This window comes from Canis lupus, chromosome 11, assembly GCF_003254725.2.
Source record: "Canis lupus dingo isolate Sandy chromosome 11, ASM325472v2, whole genome shotgun sequence".
Lineage (NCBI taxonomy): Eukaryota > Metazoa > Chordata > Mammalia > Carnivora > Canidae > Canis > Canis lupus.
This window is the reverse complement of record NC_064253.1, coordinates 8985431-9005109: the sequence shown is the minus strand read 5'-3', so window position 1 is coordinate 9005109 and position 19679 is coordinate 8985431. Positions and strand designations below refer to the sequence as shown.

At 38.8% G+C, this 19679-nt stretch overlaps 1 protein-coding gene and 1 long non-coding RNA gene across 6 annotated transcripts in view; one reads left to right on the top strand and one right to left on the bottom strand.

Moving 5' to 3' along the window:
- The window catches only part of LOC112659675 (uncharacterized), a 117940-nt gene that overhangs the window by 1247 nt on the left and 97014 nt on the right, over positions 1-19679 (top strand). For both annotated transcript variants that reach the window (XR_004803840.2, XR_003136429.3), the window contains exon 2: positions 4429-5349. This is a non-coding gene — a long non-coding RNA (uncharacterized LOC112659675). The remainder of the gene's footprint in view (positions 1-4428; positions 5350-19679) is intronic.
- Positions 1-19679, bottom strand: part of HSD17B4 (hydroxysteroid 17-beta dehydrogenase 4) — a 93435-nt gene that overhangs the window by 6539 nt on the left and 67217 nt on the right. For all 4 annotated transcript variants that reach the window (XM_025446743.3, XM_035697076.2, XM_035697078.2 and 1 more), the window contains exons 20-23: positions 18683-18769; positions 15344-15430; positions 13468-13606; positions 3182-3309 (exon numbers count right to left, since the gene is read on the bottom strand). In XM_025446743.3, the coding sequence (XP_025302528.1) occupies positions 3182-3309; positions 13468-13606; positions 15344-15430; positions 18683-18769 (441 nt within the window). The remainder of the gene's footprint in view (positions 1-3181; positions 3310-13467; positions 13607-15343; positions 15431-18682; positions 18770-19679) is intronic.

Below are 19679 nucleotides of genomic sequence, written 5' to 3'. Positions count from 1 at the left end.
GAAAGACTGGGAAAGAAAGGAGAGGAGTAGAAAAGCACTAGTGACCAGAACAGAAAAGACCAGTCTCTGACGAGAAGAGGCAGACATTCTTCACGTAATGGGAGGGAAAAGGAAGAGAGGGGACATATCTGCTCTCTGAAGAGTTTTCATCTGAAAACCTTTTCTTCCCAATGAAGCAAGAAAGGCCATCGGTGGAAAAGTAAAGAGAGGCAGGCATGTAGGTGCTTTGAGAAGACAAGTACAAAAGAGTCGTCACAGACAACACAGGACCGGAACCTGGCCAGGGAATCAGAGTCAGGCTGCTGGACAGTACAGAGACTGTGTGAGGCTTGGGATCAGGAACTTCTCAGAAAGCCACTGTGTTGGGCTGGGCGGCTCTTCACTCTGTTCACCTACTCAGGGATGGGTATAAAGATGGCAGAGAGCGGGGTTAAAATGGTGGAGTCTTCTAGTCAAGTGGGATGAGAGACAGAAGGGAGGTGAGAGTACTGTCAGGGGTGGTGATGAGAGCAGACCATGGAATGTGACCGGGGGAGAAGCCAAGACAGAAGGGACTAATGCTACACAATGTGGCTGTATCGACAAATGGGAGGCCTCTGGGAAGCTTCAGGGCAGGAGCAGGGACAACAGGACAAGTTAACAGAACGATGGCTGAGGCTGCTGGGAGACAGTGATATTTTCTAAGGTGTACACTTTATGCTGCTAATTACTGCTAAAGCAGATCTGGGAAAAGCGTAACCGATCATCAGAAGTGAGACAAATGAATTATGAGTCACTTGTGGGAGAAACTATTACCCGGAAGATGAAGAAGCCACTAAGGCGGACAAGCGTTGGTGGCAGAGAGGGAAAGACCACATACTCTAGGACATAAGGTCTCTGATGACTGATGATATGAGACTTCTCCTGAGGTTGGGGAGAAGGAAACAGAGCCAAATGACTTTGGAAAAACTCTGATATTAATTTGAAGTTCTCAATTAAGAATAATAAATACCCAGGTTTTCATCAAGTTTTTACATTTAATTCCAGTCTGTCTGGTAGTGACTTAGGGATGTGAAATGAGGAAAGCACTACCATTTCCTACGCAACTGCCCAGTGCCTTTCACTAAATAATCCATTCACCACCCTCCCCCCACCACCCCAAAAGGTCTCATATTCCTGGCAAATATAAAACTGTTTCCCTTATTCTACATTTAATCTTTATATTTAGGCATCTCAAATACAGCATATCTAAAGAACTCTCAATTACCCACACTCTGCCTTGAAGTCAATTTTCCACTCGGCAGCCAGAATGACCTTTAACTCACACCACAGCTCGTGGCCTTCTGTCTCAAGTGAGGTCTGAACTCCTGTTGACACCCGAAGGTCCCAAGCAGACTAGTCCTTCCTACATCTCCCATCACCTCCTGCACTGTCCTCTCCGTTCATTTACCCACCTCCTCACCAACACAGTGTTCCAGTATGCCCACCTCCTCGGGCCTCCACACTTGGTTTCTTGGCCTCAGGGCTCGTCCCCTCACTGTAGCCAGTGCTCTGTTGTGCCTTTATGGACAATCCCATCTGAAACAGGTCCTCTAGCCTGTCACATGCTCATCCAGGGGCTGGCAAACTGCGGCCCACAGGCCAAACTGATCCGCTACCTGTTTCTGCAATTGCAGTTTGACTAGGACATAGCCCCATTCACTTGTTTCCCTATGACCTGCTGCTGCTTTGACTCTACGATGGCAAAAGTGTGCAGGTGCAGCACAGACCATCAGCCTACAAAGCCGAGAATGTTCACCAGGCGACCCTTCACAGAAAAAGTGTGCCAACCAGTGCTCTAACCCATCACTCTGCTTTATTCTTCTTCATACCTAAATTCAGATTTCCTTTCCACTCCCCTCTACAAATAAGCTCAGACAGTTGGGGCACTGTCTTGGTCAGCCATACCAAGCACCCGAATCAAGAGTAAGTGCTGAACAGAGTTCTGCAAAGGAATCAACTGAGGTCACCTGGTGCCAAGCCGTGTACTAAGCTCTTCATATATATTATCAGATTGATTTATATAACCAGCCTTTGATTATTACAATTATATATTAACTTTAATCAATGAGATTGATAAGGCTAATATAATAAATATTATAATAATAGTAATATATTAAATATAATGTTTATAGGAAATTTAAAGATTGAGATTTAGAGAGTAAGTGGCAGAGCCAAGATTCAAACTCAGATCTATCTGATGTCAAAGGTCCTACTTTTAACACTATACCACTTTACAATTCTTTTTAAATTAGCCCTTGTATCCTAAAAAATACACTTTCTCATATATTCAAATAGTTCTGTTCCCTGTAAAGTCGCATGGTTGTCTTCAAACAAGCTCTCCTTGTTACAGAAGTCACTGGTATATTCTGTAGCTTGGGCTATGATTACAAACACCTTTTTTTTTTTTTTTTTGTCCTCCAGATATCTTCTAGTTGCATTTGCTTCTAGTTGGGTTTGTTTGCTGTGTGAAAGCTCATTTTTTAATAATTACAAACCATTCAACCACTTGCTTAAAGTCCTTCATTCTAAGAATTACTACTTGATTCTTTTGGAATTTCTAGCTACATAATCAGGGTTTAAAAGTAACAAGTGTGTCTCCTCCATTCTAAATGTTACATCAGTTTCTTTAATTTTGTGTATTCGTAGATTGGCCAAAAGCTTCAGAACAATATTCCCTAATAATGGTCAGAGAGGGCATCTCTTATCATCATTATTTTCCACGGAAAGGCCTCTAAATGTCTCATCTCAAGTAAGACATCAGATCTTACTGTCCCATCCTTCTATTTCAAATTTTCAATGATGCTTGTAAGACAAGTTCTTAATCTTCTACACCAGGAATGAATTTCAAATTTCAGAAAGGATCTACTAATATATGATTTTTCACCCTTGAACTAATGACAGGATATTGAAAGGACTAGGTGTGGGTTTTAGATTATTTTACTCGTTGCTGAAGAATTTCACCCCTAAATTCAGTTTTAAAAGAAGTTATTTGGAATCCACTAAAAATATATATGATCTGTCAACCCAGATACCAATATCCCCTGTGCCTTCTTCAAAGTGGTGAGGAACCTGTCTTGTAAGTCAGCATTTTTAGAGCTAGCTAAAAGCCACACAGTCAAAAAGGAAGCAATGATGATGAATGGGCACGTAAGGACATTACCTTCTGAGGGTCAAGCTTGCCCAAGACCACATCCATGAAATCTTCATCTGAAAGTGTGAAGGTTGCATCAGCAGGGCCTTTGGCAGGACCTTGATACACTTTTCCAAAACCACTTTTTAGGTCAATAGCTGTCAAAAGTAGGAAGAGAGAAATGTGTATTATTTTTTTCTGCACAATAGGAGAGTAAAATAAGCCAGCCAAAGTGCTAAAATGTTTATAGTTTCCAAGTTCAGTGGTGTTTTCTACATAAGTTATCTGTCATTTAGAAAAATTTAGAAAATCCTTTATTTTTCAGAATGTCTTTTTTATAAAGAAGTTTTTCAAAACAGACCAAGGGCACCTGGCTGCCTCAGTCGGGGGAACATGCGACTCTTACTCTCAAGGTCATGAGTTCAAGCCCCACATTGGGTGTAGAGATAATTAAAAAAAAAAAAAAAGAGTTTAATAGTTTCACCTTAGTAAAGACGTTTCTTCAACAGAGATATTTTAAAAGTTAATTAACGTAGAATAATATAAGGAAGTTAAGTTGTTGGAGGTTATATGGTTAAGGCTTTTAGGTTCAAATACAGCCTCTATAGTCAACAAAGGATGAAAGCTCAATTTTGTTTTATTTATATTTTATTTTTTATTTTATTTTATTTATTTTATTTTATTTTTATTTATTTTATTATTTTATTTTATTTTATTTTATTTTATTTTATTTTATTATTTTATTTTATTTTATTTGTAGAGAGCGAGAGCATGAGAGCAAGGGGTGGGGGTGATCATGACCCTGAGATCATGACCTGAACTGAAATCAAGAGTTGGGTGTTCAACCAACTGAGCCACCCAGGCGCCCCAGAAGCTGAATTTTAAAACAGATGCATGTTGGCTGGGTTGAGGGAAAGAAATACACAATCTAGTCACCTTTCAAATACCTGCCTTCATCAAAAGTTCTGTCATGGGTAGCAAGACAGTCAAAACAGATTGGTAAAAATGTTCTAATTAGTTTGTTACACTTATGGTTGATAAAATATTTATTGCTTTAATTATTACAAGTAAACATTAAAATTAGTTTCTTTTCCCTTAACTGTTTTTGACAGAAGTATTAAGTATCCCAGAAGCAGGTTGAGTAAGCTATGAAAAATCACCTTCAAAAAAAAAAAAAAAAGGAAAAATCACCGTTATGACTCTCTCTGTATCACTTATAGAGCTAGATACCCAAGTTACATGTTACAAAGTTTTAACTGTCACACCTACTCCCCCAGGGTCAGCCTCTGGAAGACTCTCTCTCTCTGGCTACAGCAAAGGAGCTACAATCTCATCGCTGTCCCTGAGCATGTGTAGAGAACTCCCAGTTGAGGGCCAAGGAGAAACTACACACGTGTGAGGAAAACCCGCATAGATGAACTACACGCTGCTTAGCCAAGACTTGCTCCAGAAAGAAAATTAAATCTCTCCCACTCTTTGAAGGAACATAATTTTGCCAAGTCATGTAAAACAGTAGCCTGACGATAATAGTTACCTTAGGAAGGAGAAGAAGTTTTGGCTTTGTACATTTCATTTACTCACTTGACTGCAGAGTTTCTACTATGGTGTCGGACAATACTCAAGGTACTAAAAGCCAGGCGTGAACAGCAAAGGCTCTGTTCTTACTGGCACTTACCTACTACACTTGTTTTCATGTATTGCTTACATAGTTGAAAGAAAGAAAAAAAAAAGGGAGGAAGTCAAAAAGAGTGGGGACACAAAGGAAGGCAGGAAGGAAATACTCTAAAAACTCTAAAAAGCAAACATCTGGAGTCCCACAGACAACCTTAATGATATGACTTCTTCACAAGTAAATCTAGAATCCACAGCACCTGCCAAGGAATGAAAGTGGACTGCACACCTCTTAATGTTCACATGTGGGAGTGAGTCTGAGCTAATGAGCGTTCTTCGCTGTGTACCTGCCCTCTCACTCCTCCTGCTTCTACATGTGGATTCACAGCCATGACTCCAAAACTGTCTTCCATGGAAAGCTAGTTGATTAGAGTTAATGACAGAAAAGAGGGCTAAGAAAAGGAAGGTTCCTAGCAAAAACACAGGAAGTGGGCAAAAAGGAGTGGAACTTCCATGTCCATGGTAGCTCAGGTCATGGTCTACAACAAGGCTGGTACAGAGACTCATCATCTGCTGCCATCATCACTGTGAGTTTATAGACACTGGTAAAGTCATGGCTAATCTTACTGAAATGAAGAAACAGATTGTATGTATTTTCTTTTACTGGTCAAAATTATTTAAAAAAAATTATTTTAAAAGTTTATGAATGACGTTAGCTCTGTATTCATACAATCATTTAGGCTCTGAAAGAGTCCATAAAAAATTTCAGTTGTACTTTAAAGCATTTAGTGGGGAACAGGCGTTAGATGAGAACAGGGCATCTGGACATTTGGGGATCTCTGTGACAGTCATGGGCTATAGGTACCTTAAAAAGCAGAAAGGGCTATAGGAGGAAAGAATGGTTACTTTTATTGATGCCTCCTTCCCTTGAGATGATAAAGCCTTTACTGGAACAAGAATGCCTTGTGTTTATATCCTCTATGGTTCCTTAAAGAGAAAGTACATAGAAACTACTGTTTTGGTTTTTTTTAATCTTATTTATTTATTTATTCATTCATTCATTCATTCATTTATTTATTTGACAGAGAGAGAGAGAGCACAGCTCACAAGCAGGATTAGCTACAGGGAGAGGCAGAAGCAGGCTCCCATCTGAGCAGAGAGCCTGACACAGGGCTTGATCCCAGGACCCTGGGATCATGCCCTGAGCTGAAGGCAGAGGCTTAACCGACTGAGCCACCTAGGCACCCTAGAAATTACTTGTTAATGGATGATTAGGAAAGCACAAAGAAGAAGTACTTCTATTAAAAAAAAAATAGTAACAACAAAAGGAAAACTTAAGTTAAAAATAGGGATTTCTTTTAAATCACACCACGAAGGACAATCTGATACTTTTGTGCCGTTCTGCCAAAAACTCAAACTCAATCTAATAATCATGAGGAAACATTAAATAAATACAAAGTGTGGAACAGTCTATAAATTATCTGGGCTCTACTCTTCAAATATGTCAAAGTCCCAAAAAGCGAGAACAGAATGAGGAATTTATACAGATTAACCAGCTAATGAGACCTAAGGACAAAATGCATTATCTGATCCCAAACTGGGCCCCAGGCAGTTTTTTCTTTCCTCATTTCTATTATTATTATTACTATTATTATTATTATTATTATTACCATTAGCATACTTTGGCTCTAAAGGACATTAATGGGACACCTGGTGAAATAATAAGGTCTGTTGATTAAATAATACTGCATCAATATTTCTTTCCTGATATTGATAATGGTTCTACAAATAGATAACAGAATGGAGACACTAGTGGAGTATCTGGGGATAAAGAGACATCGTAGCTACAAGTTACTCTCAAATGCTTCAGAAAAATGATCATAAAGTATATAATGAAAAGAAATCAGTAAAGAATATAGAGTAAAATAATAACTTCGAGAAAATGGATGAAGGACAGATTCTTGGTGCTCTTGCAACTTTTCCCCTAAGTCTGAAATCATTTCAAAATGAAAAACTACAAAAGAAGTTATTAAGATGAGTAATACAAGTAATACAATCTTTCCATGGCAAGATGGAAAGCCCTGAGAGTGTGAAGTGATCTCTTGTGTGAACACACAGGTGCGCAAGTCAGGGGCTATGCTGTAACAGGGGAAGCGGCCACCACCACTGCCACCAAGGGAACTGACCTCAAGTAGACACCACCCCAACACACAGGCCCCCACCCCTGACTAGACCTCACATTTCTTTCCAAAGATCATCTTTCATGTCTCTTCTGTGAACCCCTGAGATGCTTTTGGATCCCAATCCAAAACATGGAAGCAGCGTCCTTCAGATTTGGTTTATATCACAGCTGAGAAACCCTGAAAGGTGAAGTGCTTTGAGCACTGGAAGATGAGCAGAGACCTAGGAGCTAATAACAGGTTCTAATGACCAAATGGTGCGTCCCCCAGGATGAATGTATTCTGCTCTTAAAAGAATGCCCATTGCCAGATCTGTACATATCCTTTCACATTCTGGCAAATCCCAAGATCCAAAACAAATGACCTCTGTATTTAAAGACATCTTCATCCAGGGTCTGGTCCAAATATGTAGACTTGGCTGTACAATTAATTTCAGTATTTATTTTTTAAGCCCAAATAACTTCATTACTTAACTAGCAATATTCAAGCAATAATGCATAGTATGTCTATAACCTTGCTCTGTAAGTGCCAATTCCAGTTATGTTCCTATAATGGAAAAGACTACAAATTCACAAAAAGAAACAAAATTCCTGTTAGGGGAAAAAACAACCAAATTGTTCAATGCCAACCAGCTTAAACCTATCATCCAAAAGAAAATGAAACATGTTTTTACTCAGCAGCACTGTGTCATTACTACATGAAAATAAGTCTGTCTTTATCAAAAGTTTCAGCTGTATGGCTCTTTTACAGCCATTTGATACAATCAAACAACAAATAGGTTCTTACTTGGAAACACAGGGTAATATTCATGCCTAGAGTTACAATAAATTGCATATTTAAGATTCATGGGCCATATTCTAAGATGCTCACTTTATTTAGAGACAAATAGAAATGCTGGAGCCATTAGCTGAGAGCAGATAGTCTTGCAGGATCAACAAGGATTTCCCCTCTATTTTCTTCCTGCAGAAGATGAAGCACAGCAGCAAAGCTAATACCCTAAGTTCAAACTACCATTTCTCTGAGCACAATTTCCAAGTCTCTGCCCAGCTGAGAGTCTACCCCACATTCCAGGCCCACCATTCCCACACTCGAGTCCACATCTTGGTCAGCTATAGGTAAGCCCTGGCTTATCACCTTCTCCCTAAGCCCCCTCCTTGCCAATGTTCCACGTTTCTGCCCATGGTGTCAGCGTCCCTAGCCACACAGGCTCCAAGCTTCAGCATTCATTTTGATCCATTCTCATTCCTCTTGTTTTTCAGACATCATCAGTAGCCAAGGTAGTCAATTCTTAGCCATAATCCACATAGACCCTCCTCTCTCCATTCTTGCCATGATCTTTTTTTCTTTTTTAAGATTTTATTTATTTATTCATGAGAGACACAGAGAGAAAGAGAGGCAGAGACAGGGGCAGAGAGAGAAGTAGGCTCCATGCAGGGAGCCTGATGTGAGACTCGATCTCGGGACTCCAGGATCACACCCTGAGCCTGAGGCAGGCGCCCAACCGCTGAGCCACCCAGGCGTCCCCCATTCTTGCCATGATCTTAATTTAGGTCTCCTTCTCTTTCATCTGCAATACAACAAACCTTGCAAACCTTGTTTCTTTAACCTCTGTATTCAAACTTTCCTGCATACTCCTGCACAATGAATGCCTCAATAGTTATTCCCACAGACCCTCCCCCCCCAAAAAAAGCTTATCTTTTCATGTTTGTAATGTGCAACCTAGCAAACAATTTAGCACATAGTAAACATTCAATTATTACTTGAATGAAACAATCCTCCTGTTCTGTGAAAGCCGACAGCACTTTTTCCATGTCTCTTACCAATTCTGTTCAGAATTATTTATAGACATGAATAGGTCCTGATTCCTTATTTGAACTCCTTCAGGCCAGATCTGTTTTAGAAATCAGGATTTTTTCAGATTACACGAAGGAAATATGGTGCATAAAATATGTATTACATATTATGGAAGAGCTCCAATGATACAACATTCTGTAAACATATACAGGATTTCTGTACTCAACTTATTCACACTGGGTGAGACAGAGAGAAGGATAATAATTTGCATCATTTAAGTTCCAGCCAGGCTTTGCCATCAGTGAGTTAGGAGGGGAAAAAAAAAAACAACCAAAAACCCTTCCATTTTTAAACTCTTTGGTTTCTGGAATCAATGAAAGAAGAAGCTGTGTTTTAATTTTCAGGAGCAGGCAATTCTTTGGGCCACATAAAGCCTCTGATTGTCTACCTTCTTTATGCCTCCCTGTCATCTTCCATTTCCTCGGAACTTTAACTCTTGCTGAGAACAACAGAATGGGATCCAAAGGGTTTACCACAATAACTTCTGGCTGGCCTTAGAAATTAACAGTAATAAATATTATAAGCTATACTGCCTATTTATAAAAGGTTTCAGGACTATCACACTGTTCCTGAATGTTTCACTTATATTAAATAGAAAATATCCACACAACACATTACTGTTTTTTTAAAAAAGGCACCAACCTCAGCACTTTAAAAAAAAAAAAAAAAGCAGACATATGACTCCATCTAAGATGACACATTCTACATGGCTGTTAGCACTTATTCAACATACATGGCTACTGTATTATAGACTGTACTAGAAGCTAGCAATAAAAAAATTAATCTGCAGCTCTTTCTCATTCTTAAACCCAAGGTCAAATGGGAGGAGGCATATAATTATAAACGATCATAACACAGTAAGATAACTGTGACAAGCAACAGACTGTTACAGGAAATTCAGAGGTTTATTTCTCTAGCTGAGGTCCATCTGCACCTTTGCAACCTAATCAAAGACTCCCTAGGAAAGTAAAAAGTCAAAGGATAACCTTTATTCTAGAGGGGCAAATACCTGAAAGCACAGCATATTTGGAAGAGGTGCTCAAACCTAGCCAGGCTTTCAATTACATTTCAGAGTAACAAAAAGACAGAGATAACAAGATCATTATGTCCTAGATATTATTATATTGTTATATGTTACATAATGTTATTTTATGCATTATCATACAGTAATTATATAATATTATATATTATTCCATATTATATAATAATGTAACATTAATAGTGAAATGAAAAAAATAGGCTTCTAGGACGCCTGGGTGGTTCAGTGGTTGAGCACCTGCCTTTTAGCTCAGAGTGCGATCCTGGAGTCCAGGGATCGAGTCCCACATCAGGCTCCCCATGGGATCCACTATATGTGGATCATAATGTTTTTAATAACTCTAAAACAATACTTTGAAAACAAAACAGTCTCCAGAGGCAGAAATAAGAAGATACAAAGTGAGCATTACAAGGTATGCCCTCCTTCCCCAAAGTTCCTCACCAGGGCCCTGCTTCTTGCTTCTTCATCTCTCTATAATGCTCTGCCCACAAGAAAGGAAAGGGCAGGCTCTCCAGGCTTTCTCGATCCGTCTCAACCCAATGAGGCAGAGGCCACACTGGCCCTCGCCCTTCTGCTTCTAGATGACCACACACAACAGGCCTTAGAGGGGCCTCCCTTCAAAGACATACCATGACTCCTCCTCCATAGCCTAAACCAACCCTGACCTAACACCAACACCACAACTCCAACTCACCTAATTCTCCCTACACTGATACTAATTTGGTTTTAAAAGACTCTCCCTAGGGTGCCCAGGGCAGCCCAGTTAGCATGGGGCTCTTGGTTTCGGCTCAAGTCATGAACTCAGGGTTGTGAGAAAAGAGCCCCATGTTGGACTCCATGCTCAGCAAGGAGTCTGCTTGGACCTCTCTATCTCCCTCTGCCTCTCCTGCTCACTCTAAAATAAATAAATAAATCTTTAAAAATTAAAAAAAAAAAAAAAAAAAACCTCTCCTTACTCTCTCTACCTCCAAACATACATGCTGCCCCAGAGATGTGGTGGTGGTGGTGGTGGCATTTGGACAGTAGGGTGGGAGAAGGAGGGAGAGACAGGCAAATTCCAAGATCTATAGATTAAAATGCACCTCCTAGGCCACTCAGCCCAAACCCCTGGGTTCTGACACTTGCAGTCACTTGTGCAACTCAGGACACACGAGCCCAGCCAAGGTGAACTGAGGAGCTTCAGGCTAGTTCCTAAAATTAGTTCTGGCCAGCCAAGACATGAACAAGGCTGTGACAACTGAGAGCAATTTAGAATACAAAATATTTGGGGGCATTCAGATGGCTGAGCGTCTGACTCCTGATTTTGGCTCAGGTCATGATCTCAGGGCCCTGGGATCAAGCCCTGCTCCTGGCTCCACACTCAGTGGGGAGTCTGCTTGAGGATTTCTCTCTCTTCCCCTCCCCTGGCTTGCATGTGCTCTCTCTCTCTCTAAAATAAATAAATCTAGGGACACCTGGGTGGCTCAGTGGTTGAGCATCTGCCTTCAGCTCAGGGAGTGATCCCGGGGTCCAGGATCGAGTTCCACATCAGGCTCCCTACAGAGCCTCGTCTCCCTCTGCATAGGTCTCTGCCTCTCTCTCTGTGCGTCTCTCATGAATAAATAAATAAAATCTTAAAAAAAAAAATAAATCTATAAAATACAAAATATTTGGAATTAAAGTGTTAAACAAAACATTTTTAAAACTGATCGTGAGGGATACCTGGGTGGCTCAGCGATTGAGCATCTACCTTCTGAAGCTCAGGGTGTGATCTCGGATCTAGGGATCAAGTCCCACATCAGGCTCCCAGCAAGGAGCCTGCTTTTCCCTCTATGTCTCTGCCTCTCTTTGTGTGTCTCTCATGAATAAATCAATAAAATCTTAAAAAAAAAAAAGATAATTTAAAAAAATGCTACATATTCCCTAAATCGAAGCATTCATTCATTATTTTCATGCTATTAAGTGCCATGACAAAAAAGAGAAATGCCAACATGGAATGGTTCTCTAAAATACCATAAGCCAAAAGGCCTGGACAGCTTCTACTGCTGCCAGCCATGGCAACTTAGCTCAGTGACACAAAGCCTGGAGAAAACAACTGCCCAAAGTGAAAACAGTTACAACAGCTGAGAATCAAGTCAAATACCAGAGAGGCAGACAACCAAAGGGAATGGTGAACCCTTTTAGAGAAAGCTTTCAGATATGACGTGACGATGAGCTTTAATAACTAAGGCCCCAAAGAAGAGATGATAAAACAAGCAAAAGCCACAAGGGGTATCGACAATGAGTAGTTATTAACAGGATATTGATATTCTCATTTCTCCAGTGGAAATGTCAGGAAAAACTCTTCTCCTAAGTTAATCAAAGGTCACCTGCAAAGGGAAGCACATTTTCTAATACAAGGAAAGTGTCACCAAGACAAGGGGAAAATCTGAGTTAGCTACCAACTCTATACTGAAGGAGATTACCCTGCTTGCCACAAGTGAATCACATGTATACTGTGCAAATCACTACACAGGGTTCTGATCTGCTACTTGTGAGACATGGTTTTAGCACCTCCTCTCACTCTTGCAGACCTCATTCCTCTCCTCTACTAGTACCTTCAAAAACCCTGTGCTTTGTATGCATAACTCAACTTCTAATATACGTTCATCCCTAGGGAAAAAATTGCCCTGCATCATGGAAAGACAGAAAGAACAAAGAAAGGCACATGGTAACACTTGCACACGCAGTGTTCACCTATGAAATTCTTTAGAAAAAAATTAGACATTTTGAAATTTGGGGGACTAAATACCTACTAACATTTCTGCCTTTCTCTGACCACCCCCACACCCTTCTGATTGACATCCTAGAAGAACAGTGTCTTTCAGAACAAACATCAAAATGTCAACTGTGGGTAGTGAAATTATATACATCATTATTTTCTTCTTTATAACCTTTATATATCAGATTACAGGTCATAAACATACACTGCTTAGAAGAAACCACAATTGTTATATTAAAAAGAAGGTTGTAAATATTGATCCAAAATCAGTTTAATAAAACTTCAATATGTTTTTCTAGGAATATATAACAAACGGAAGACCATTTCAAAAAGTTTCCACTAATTCAGAGATATATTTTTATTTTCTGCTCTAAGTGAGCATTTATAGTGATCTTTAGCTGTAGTGAAGAATATAACAAATGGATTTCCAAGGCACTCGAGTAGGCAGTCTTAAATAGAAATCTGATAATTAAGGTGATAATCCAAATTATTAATATTTGAGGATGAAGAAAACAGCTTTAAAAGTGTCAAAATGTAATAACTTAAGAATATTTCACCTGATGAATTTCCTTTTCATGTAGGGGGCACTTCAAGACAAAAGAAGCAGATAACTAACATGACTTTAAAATTACTACTTTCGGGTACTACAATGAAGTCTTTAAACTCTAAAAGTCTTTTAAAACTCTAAAAGTTTTAAACTAGGTATTTTCTTTTAATGGATTCTTTACATCTCTGAAAAGCACACGCATCTCTGAATGCCCTGAAACCTGGTATTCCCCATGAAAAGACAGGGTTTACCAACCTTCGATGAGACAGGCTTTAAAGGATAAAGGATACTTTCTATTTACAAAGAGTTACCTTGGAATCGTATAAAATCAGAGATGTGACTTACTCCACTTGGCTGCGATGTTTCCACCTTTAGTGATATGCCACTCAAATACGGCATTTACTTTCTTTGCCACTTCATGCCCAATATCCTTAAGGCGGCGACCTATCTCCTCAAATACCAGGGTACTCTGGAGCTCTCCACCCTAGTCAAAAGAAAAATTTAACTTGAAAAACTTTGTAAAAATAACTCAAGGGGAAAAATGATTACAAAATTTATGCACAATGAAGTGATTTTCTTTTAAATCTGCATAAAAATAAGGCAAAGTCATTTTTTTCCACGCCAGGCTTCTTTTACACTTTCTGTATGTTAATTCATGTCATCCAGGACTTCAATCTTTTTTTTTAATGTTTTTTTTTTAATTTTTATTTATTTATGATAGTCACAGAGAGAGGGAGGCAGAGACACAGGCAGAGTGAGAAGCAGGCTCCATGCACCGGGAGCCCAACGTGGGATTCGATCCCGGCTCTCCAGGATCGCGCCCTGAACCAAAGGCAGGCGCTAAACCGCTGCACCACCCAGGGATCCCCAGGACCTCAATCTTAATAGAAGATTCTACTTTATCAGCATTCAGAAATGATTTTTTAAATTTTATTTAAATTCAATTAATTAACACATGTATTATTGATTTCAGAGGTAGAGGTCAGTGACTCATCAGTCTTACATAACATCAAGTGCTCATCCCATCAAGTGCCCTTTTTTTTAATATTTTTATTTATTTTTTCATGATAGACATAGAGAGAGAGACAGGCAGAGACACAGGCAGAGGGAGAAGCAGGCTCCATGCAGGGAGCCCGATGTGGGACTTGATCCCTGGACTCCAGGATCACACCCTGGGCCAAAGGAAGACGCTGAACCACTAAGCCACCCAGGGATCCCCTCAAGTCCCTCCTTAATCCCCATCACCCAGTTACCCCATCCCCCTACCCTCCTCCCTCCCAGCGACCTTCAGTTTGTTCCCTATGATTCAAAGTCTTTTATGGTTTGTCTCCCTCTCTGATTTCATCTTTTTTTTTTTTTCTCCTCTCTGTTTTGACATCAAAAAAAATAAAATCTTGCCATTTGCAATGACACAGATGGAACTAGAGGATATTATGCTAAGCGAAATAAGTCTATCACAGAAATATTTTTAAAGTACACTAGGAACTAAACAACCTACGTCGTCCTAACAAAACTTGAGCAGGAAGATACTGGACAAATCAGCCAACTTCTGTGGTCTCATTTCTCTCTTTGTAAAAAGGGATTACGTTATGTAAAGACCATACCTCCTTGTAGCTCTAACACTTCTGAAGTTTCTGATCTAGGATTCTTCGTAAGCAATCTTAATCTTCAGTCATTTATGTGATGATATAGCTTATGACAGACAATTAAAAATCACGGGTCTGAGAACCTCAATACTACAAAGTTACTATTTTGAAGACTGAGAATATAAACATTTTTTATTAAAAGCCTCCTTATGTAAATAGAGACTAACAGAAATGTTATAATAAATAATACATGCTATTGTTTTGATATGTGTATACAAAGCTTTACACCAATCTTTAAATCAAGCAAAGGTACAGGATATTTAGCTTTTTCATCTATTTTTTTCCAAAATATTGTTAGCTTAAGATTTTTCATTAGACAATTGATTCAGTTACTCCAAAATGAGAAAATTATATTCTCTTGAAAAGGACCCCAGTATCTCCCTAAAAAAAAGTTTAAAAAATCCTTAAGTTGTCAAAATATTACTTTTACTTGAAGTAGTTTCGGATTAACATCCCTCAAGAATTAAGAATCTTATGCAGTTCTTAATTTTCTAAAGCAGCCCAAACATTCTAGAAATAATTTTAACTAAAATTCATACATCAGGAAATGACCTACATCAGTTTCTATAACCCACCTCAGAGGGTGTCTGAGCTGAAGTATCAGATGTTGGCATGAGATCCACATATGCATTTGAAATGACAATATCTCCAGTTTCTTGGATCTTAAAAGAGACATGAGAGGGGGAAAAAAAAGTTTACTCAGATGATTCCAATGAAAACGCAGTATCATTGCAAAATAGTATACAGTCATTTAAAAGAAAATTGCAATTTTTCCTCATAAGAAAAAGAAAATAATCCAAATTACATGAAGTTTATAAATTAAATGTCAAGATGAATAAACATGAAGCTTGCTGTTTTAATACAACTGTTATTAACCCTAACTGTAGAATCAACTGGCACCCTTTTAAAAAATACCTATGACCAGGTCCCATCTCCAAAAATTCTAATTTAAATGGCGTGGGGCGGACACCTGGCATTGGTATTTGAGGAAATTATTTTTTAAACCTACATGTGTCTAATGGGGAACCAGAATGAGAATTGCTGAATTCTTATAAACAGTACAAGGCATGACACAATATCCATATGAGGTAGTGGTGCATCTGTTCTATTCAGAGAGAATAAAATCCCACAGTAGTAATTTAAAGTAATAATTCTAGTTATTTCAAATAGGAAGGGTACACAGCATAAACTAAATGCTTAGACTTTCATCAAAATACTCATGAAAGGAAATTAAATTCTAATCTCTAATACTTCATCTAAAATTATTCCAATGGCTACTCTTTCATAAAATTATAGTATTGCTACAAATGTGCAGAATGGGGCCTAAAAATTGAGGCAGCATTTATTAAAATTGATTTTTTTTTTTAAGAACTGAGGTCATTCTCCCTTGACTACGCACCATCATACTTTAAATCTTTTTATTTTTTATTTATTTATTTTTTTCATTTATTTATGATAGTCACACAGAAAGAGAGAGAGAGAGGCAGAGACATAGGCAGAGGGAGAAGCAGGCTCCATGCACCGGGAGCCTGATGTGGGATTCGATCCCGGGTCTCCAGGATTGCGCCCTGGGCCAAAGGCAGGCGCTAAACCGCTGCGCCACCCAGGGATCCCCCATCATACTTTAGAAAAAAAGATCTTTCAAACAATTTGCTCATTTTGTTTCTAATTATGTATAGAGCCAAAGCATGGAAAGGAACAATTTATGAACAAAATACACTTTAGTATATTACTTTCTTGTAACCAAGCCAAGCAGGTCGTTTTGGAACATTAGTTTAAAATGTTTCTTAAGATACAACATGAGGGAAATAAGGAAGAAAGGGAGGAAAGCAGGATTCCTATATATAACTGAAGGGAAAGAGGACCTCTAATCACTGGGAGGGGAGGGAAATACAGTGAAAAAGATGGGACGATATGCTTAGAATTTATGGCAAGAAGGTACTGTATTTAGATATTAAATTATTTCTCAGCCCTGTAAGTCTGTATCCGTGGAAATTATTTCTATGTTGTTCATTACTACAACAGAGGAAAACAAATCTATAATGTGGTCATAGACCTTAATACTTGTAGATTTCATCATCCTACTAAAGAAATAAGACTTACTCAAAATAATGAGACAATAGGATGGCTTCAGAATAGGTGACACAAACATTTAACTGCAAGACAATTTCACAGAAAGGCAATATGCCAGTTTGTAGGGGCAGGAAAAGGGGAGGGAGTCATAAAGGATTGCCTCTAAGGGCAAGGGAGCAGTTAAAGGAAGCTGAAAAGAGAAGAGGCCATGGGAGCCTGCCTGGCTGGCTCAGTCGGTTGAGCATCTGACTTTAGCTCAGGTTATGATCCCAGGGTCCTGACATTGAGCCCCACATTGGGCTCCCTCCTCAGCGGGGAGTCTGCTTCTCCTTCTCCCTTCCCCTCTGTGCTCTCTCTCCCTCTGTCTCGCTTTCAAATAAGTAAACGACAATTTTTTTTAAATAAAGGGCAGGAGGCAATGGGAAATAAAGAGTATATACAAATGAAGCAGGAAAGTGACCCTGCAAGCTGCAGGAATTAGTGAGGAGTACCACATAAAGAAGAGTTTTGCAAAGTTATTTATTTATAAAAGAAACTATGATACAGTAAGAAGAGCGAGGGCTCTGGGATTGAGGCTTTAAGCCAGGAAGACCTGGGTTCACACCCCAGATTGATTCCTTACCGTGTGACCATGAGCAAGTATTTGCTGATTTTTTTTCTACTGAATTTAGAGATGATGATAGAGAACTGAATCTAGATTTTCTTCTATTGAATATAGAGATGATGGTATAGCCTGTTCAGAGGTATCGAATAGCTACTATTATTATTCATGGTGATGTCTACACTGCTCAGCACAAACCATCTGAGTAGTACAAAATGATTGGGCCAAAGAAGTACCAGCCTGGTCAACCAGGTTAACAAAAACTATCTTTAAAAGTCTTTTAAGTAAAGGGATAATGGCACATCCTTTGAGTATTTTACTGGAACGCTGCTAACAGCCCACCCAATGATGATGTAACTCTTTAAGGAGACATACTTATTTTTTTATCCTGTCACTTACTTTTTAATTAGGCCCAAACTTTGTGACATAAGGTGTTAATTTCTGGATTTTAGTGTGATCAAGATGCACGTGATTTCTATCCAGTAGAAAAAGGAACCATAAAGGGTATGGCTATAGAACATTAACTAGTTCTGCCTCTAATTCAGCAAAATTCATGGAGAGCAGCACCTGCTGGACCATATAAACACTGTCGCTCTCATTTTCTTTTGAACCAGATTTATCATCTTGCCAGTTCCCTCATTAAGCAATTAAACAGAGTTGTCATATTTTCATTTTATATCTGTGTGAGAGCTATGCCTTTAATAGTCTGAAGATTATATTTTGACAATAATTAGATTGATTGTTGAGCCAAAAAGTTATGGTTGGCTGGGTTTTCAAAACAGCTGTGCCACTCCTACAGAGCCAGGCACCAATTTAGTAAAAACTAAAACAAAATAAAAGGTACATAGCCATCTTATTTTCAATTAAAAGGTACCAATGATTAAAAAAAAAAAAAACTTGCTAAGGGCACCTGGGCAGCTTAGTTGGTTAAGCAGCTAACTCTTGATTCAGCTCAGGCCATGATCTTAGGGTCTTGGCATTAAGCCCCATCCCACGTAGAGCTCTGTGCTCAGCACAGAGTCTGCTTCAGGATTCTCTTTCTCTCGCTGCCCCTCCCCTTGCTCCTGTGCTCTCTCGCTTGCTCTCTCTTAATAAATTAAGTCTTAAAAAAACCAAAAACCTTCTAGGTTTTTCATCATACCCATAGCACTAACCAAAAGAACACTCTAAGATGGACCATGGTTATAGGCTGTGGTGAGGTGGTAACAAAACAAGGAACTTCTAACCATATTACTCATACCTTGGTTTGGAAATGGATTCTATTTCCTTCCTTCCACATCTCAGTTTGAAGAGTCTGTCCCGGATATACTGGTTTTGCAAAACGAACCTTTAAAAAGAAATGAGTATGAGTGTTAAAAATGTTTTAAAATGCAACCTTGCTACTTGTGGGGAAAGAAATTCAGGTGGACATCAGAGAATATAAAAGGAAGAGAAGAGGTATAAATACATTTACATTCATAAAGGAACAAAAATAGTAAGATACAATCAGACAATGGATATAGTCAGTATAAGCTAATTTATATTTCAAAACAGAGTCAATAAAGAGTCTTTAATCTTGACAAGTCAAGAAACAGAAGCATGCATCCTCATATGAAGGACAGTGAGACAGCGAGCCCCTAGAACAACTCAAAGGATGCAGTTGAAAGTGATAAATAAGTATGTGTGGGAAATAAAATCTGGATGGCATGCAGGATAAAATAATTCCACTTTTTATTTCATCATTTTCTATACCAACTGTATTTGCTCTATGTACATACTATTACATAATAATAAAAGTAGTTCTAACAAAACGAAAAGCATGAAAATAATCAGTGCTATTTAAGGCAAAACATCAGAAAATGCATTTTCACCGCTGCATGGAGCCCAAATTGATAAAAGCACTTGGAGCTATTTGACACAGTCTCAAACTTTATTTTCAGTGTCTATCTTCTGATGTACACCTCTGCAAAGATACTATGTGCGGAGATAAGGGGGTTTTTTAATTTGCAATGGATGAAAGCACAAAACCAATTTAAAAGTACAAAAACTAAAATCAACATGCAGCTGTCATGCTAATTTAGGTGTAGTTTCTAAGAGTTGAAATGCAGTCACTTAGCTATTTAATTAAGGTAGGGCAAATTACAAAACAATGAAAAAAATTTTTTTCTAAAGATTTTTTTTTATTTATTCATGAGTGACACCAAGAGATAGAGAGGCAGAGACATAGGCAGAGAGAGCAGCAGGCTTCATGCAGGGAG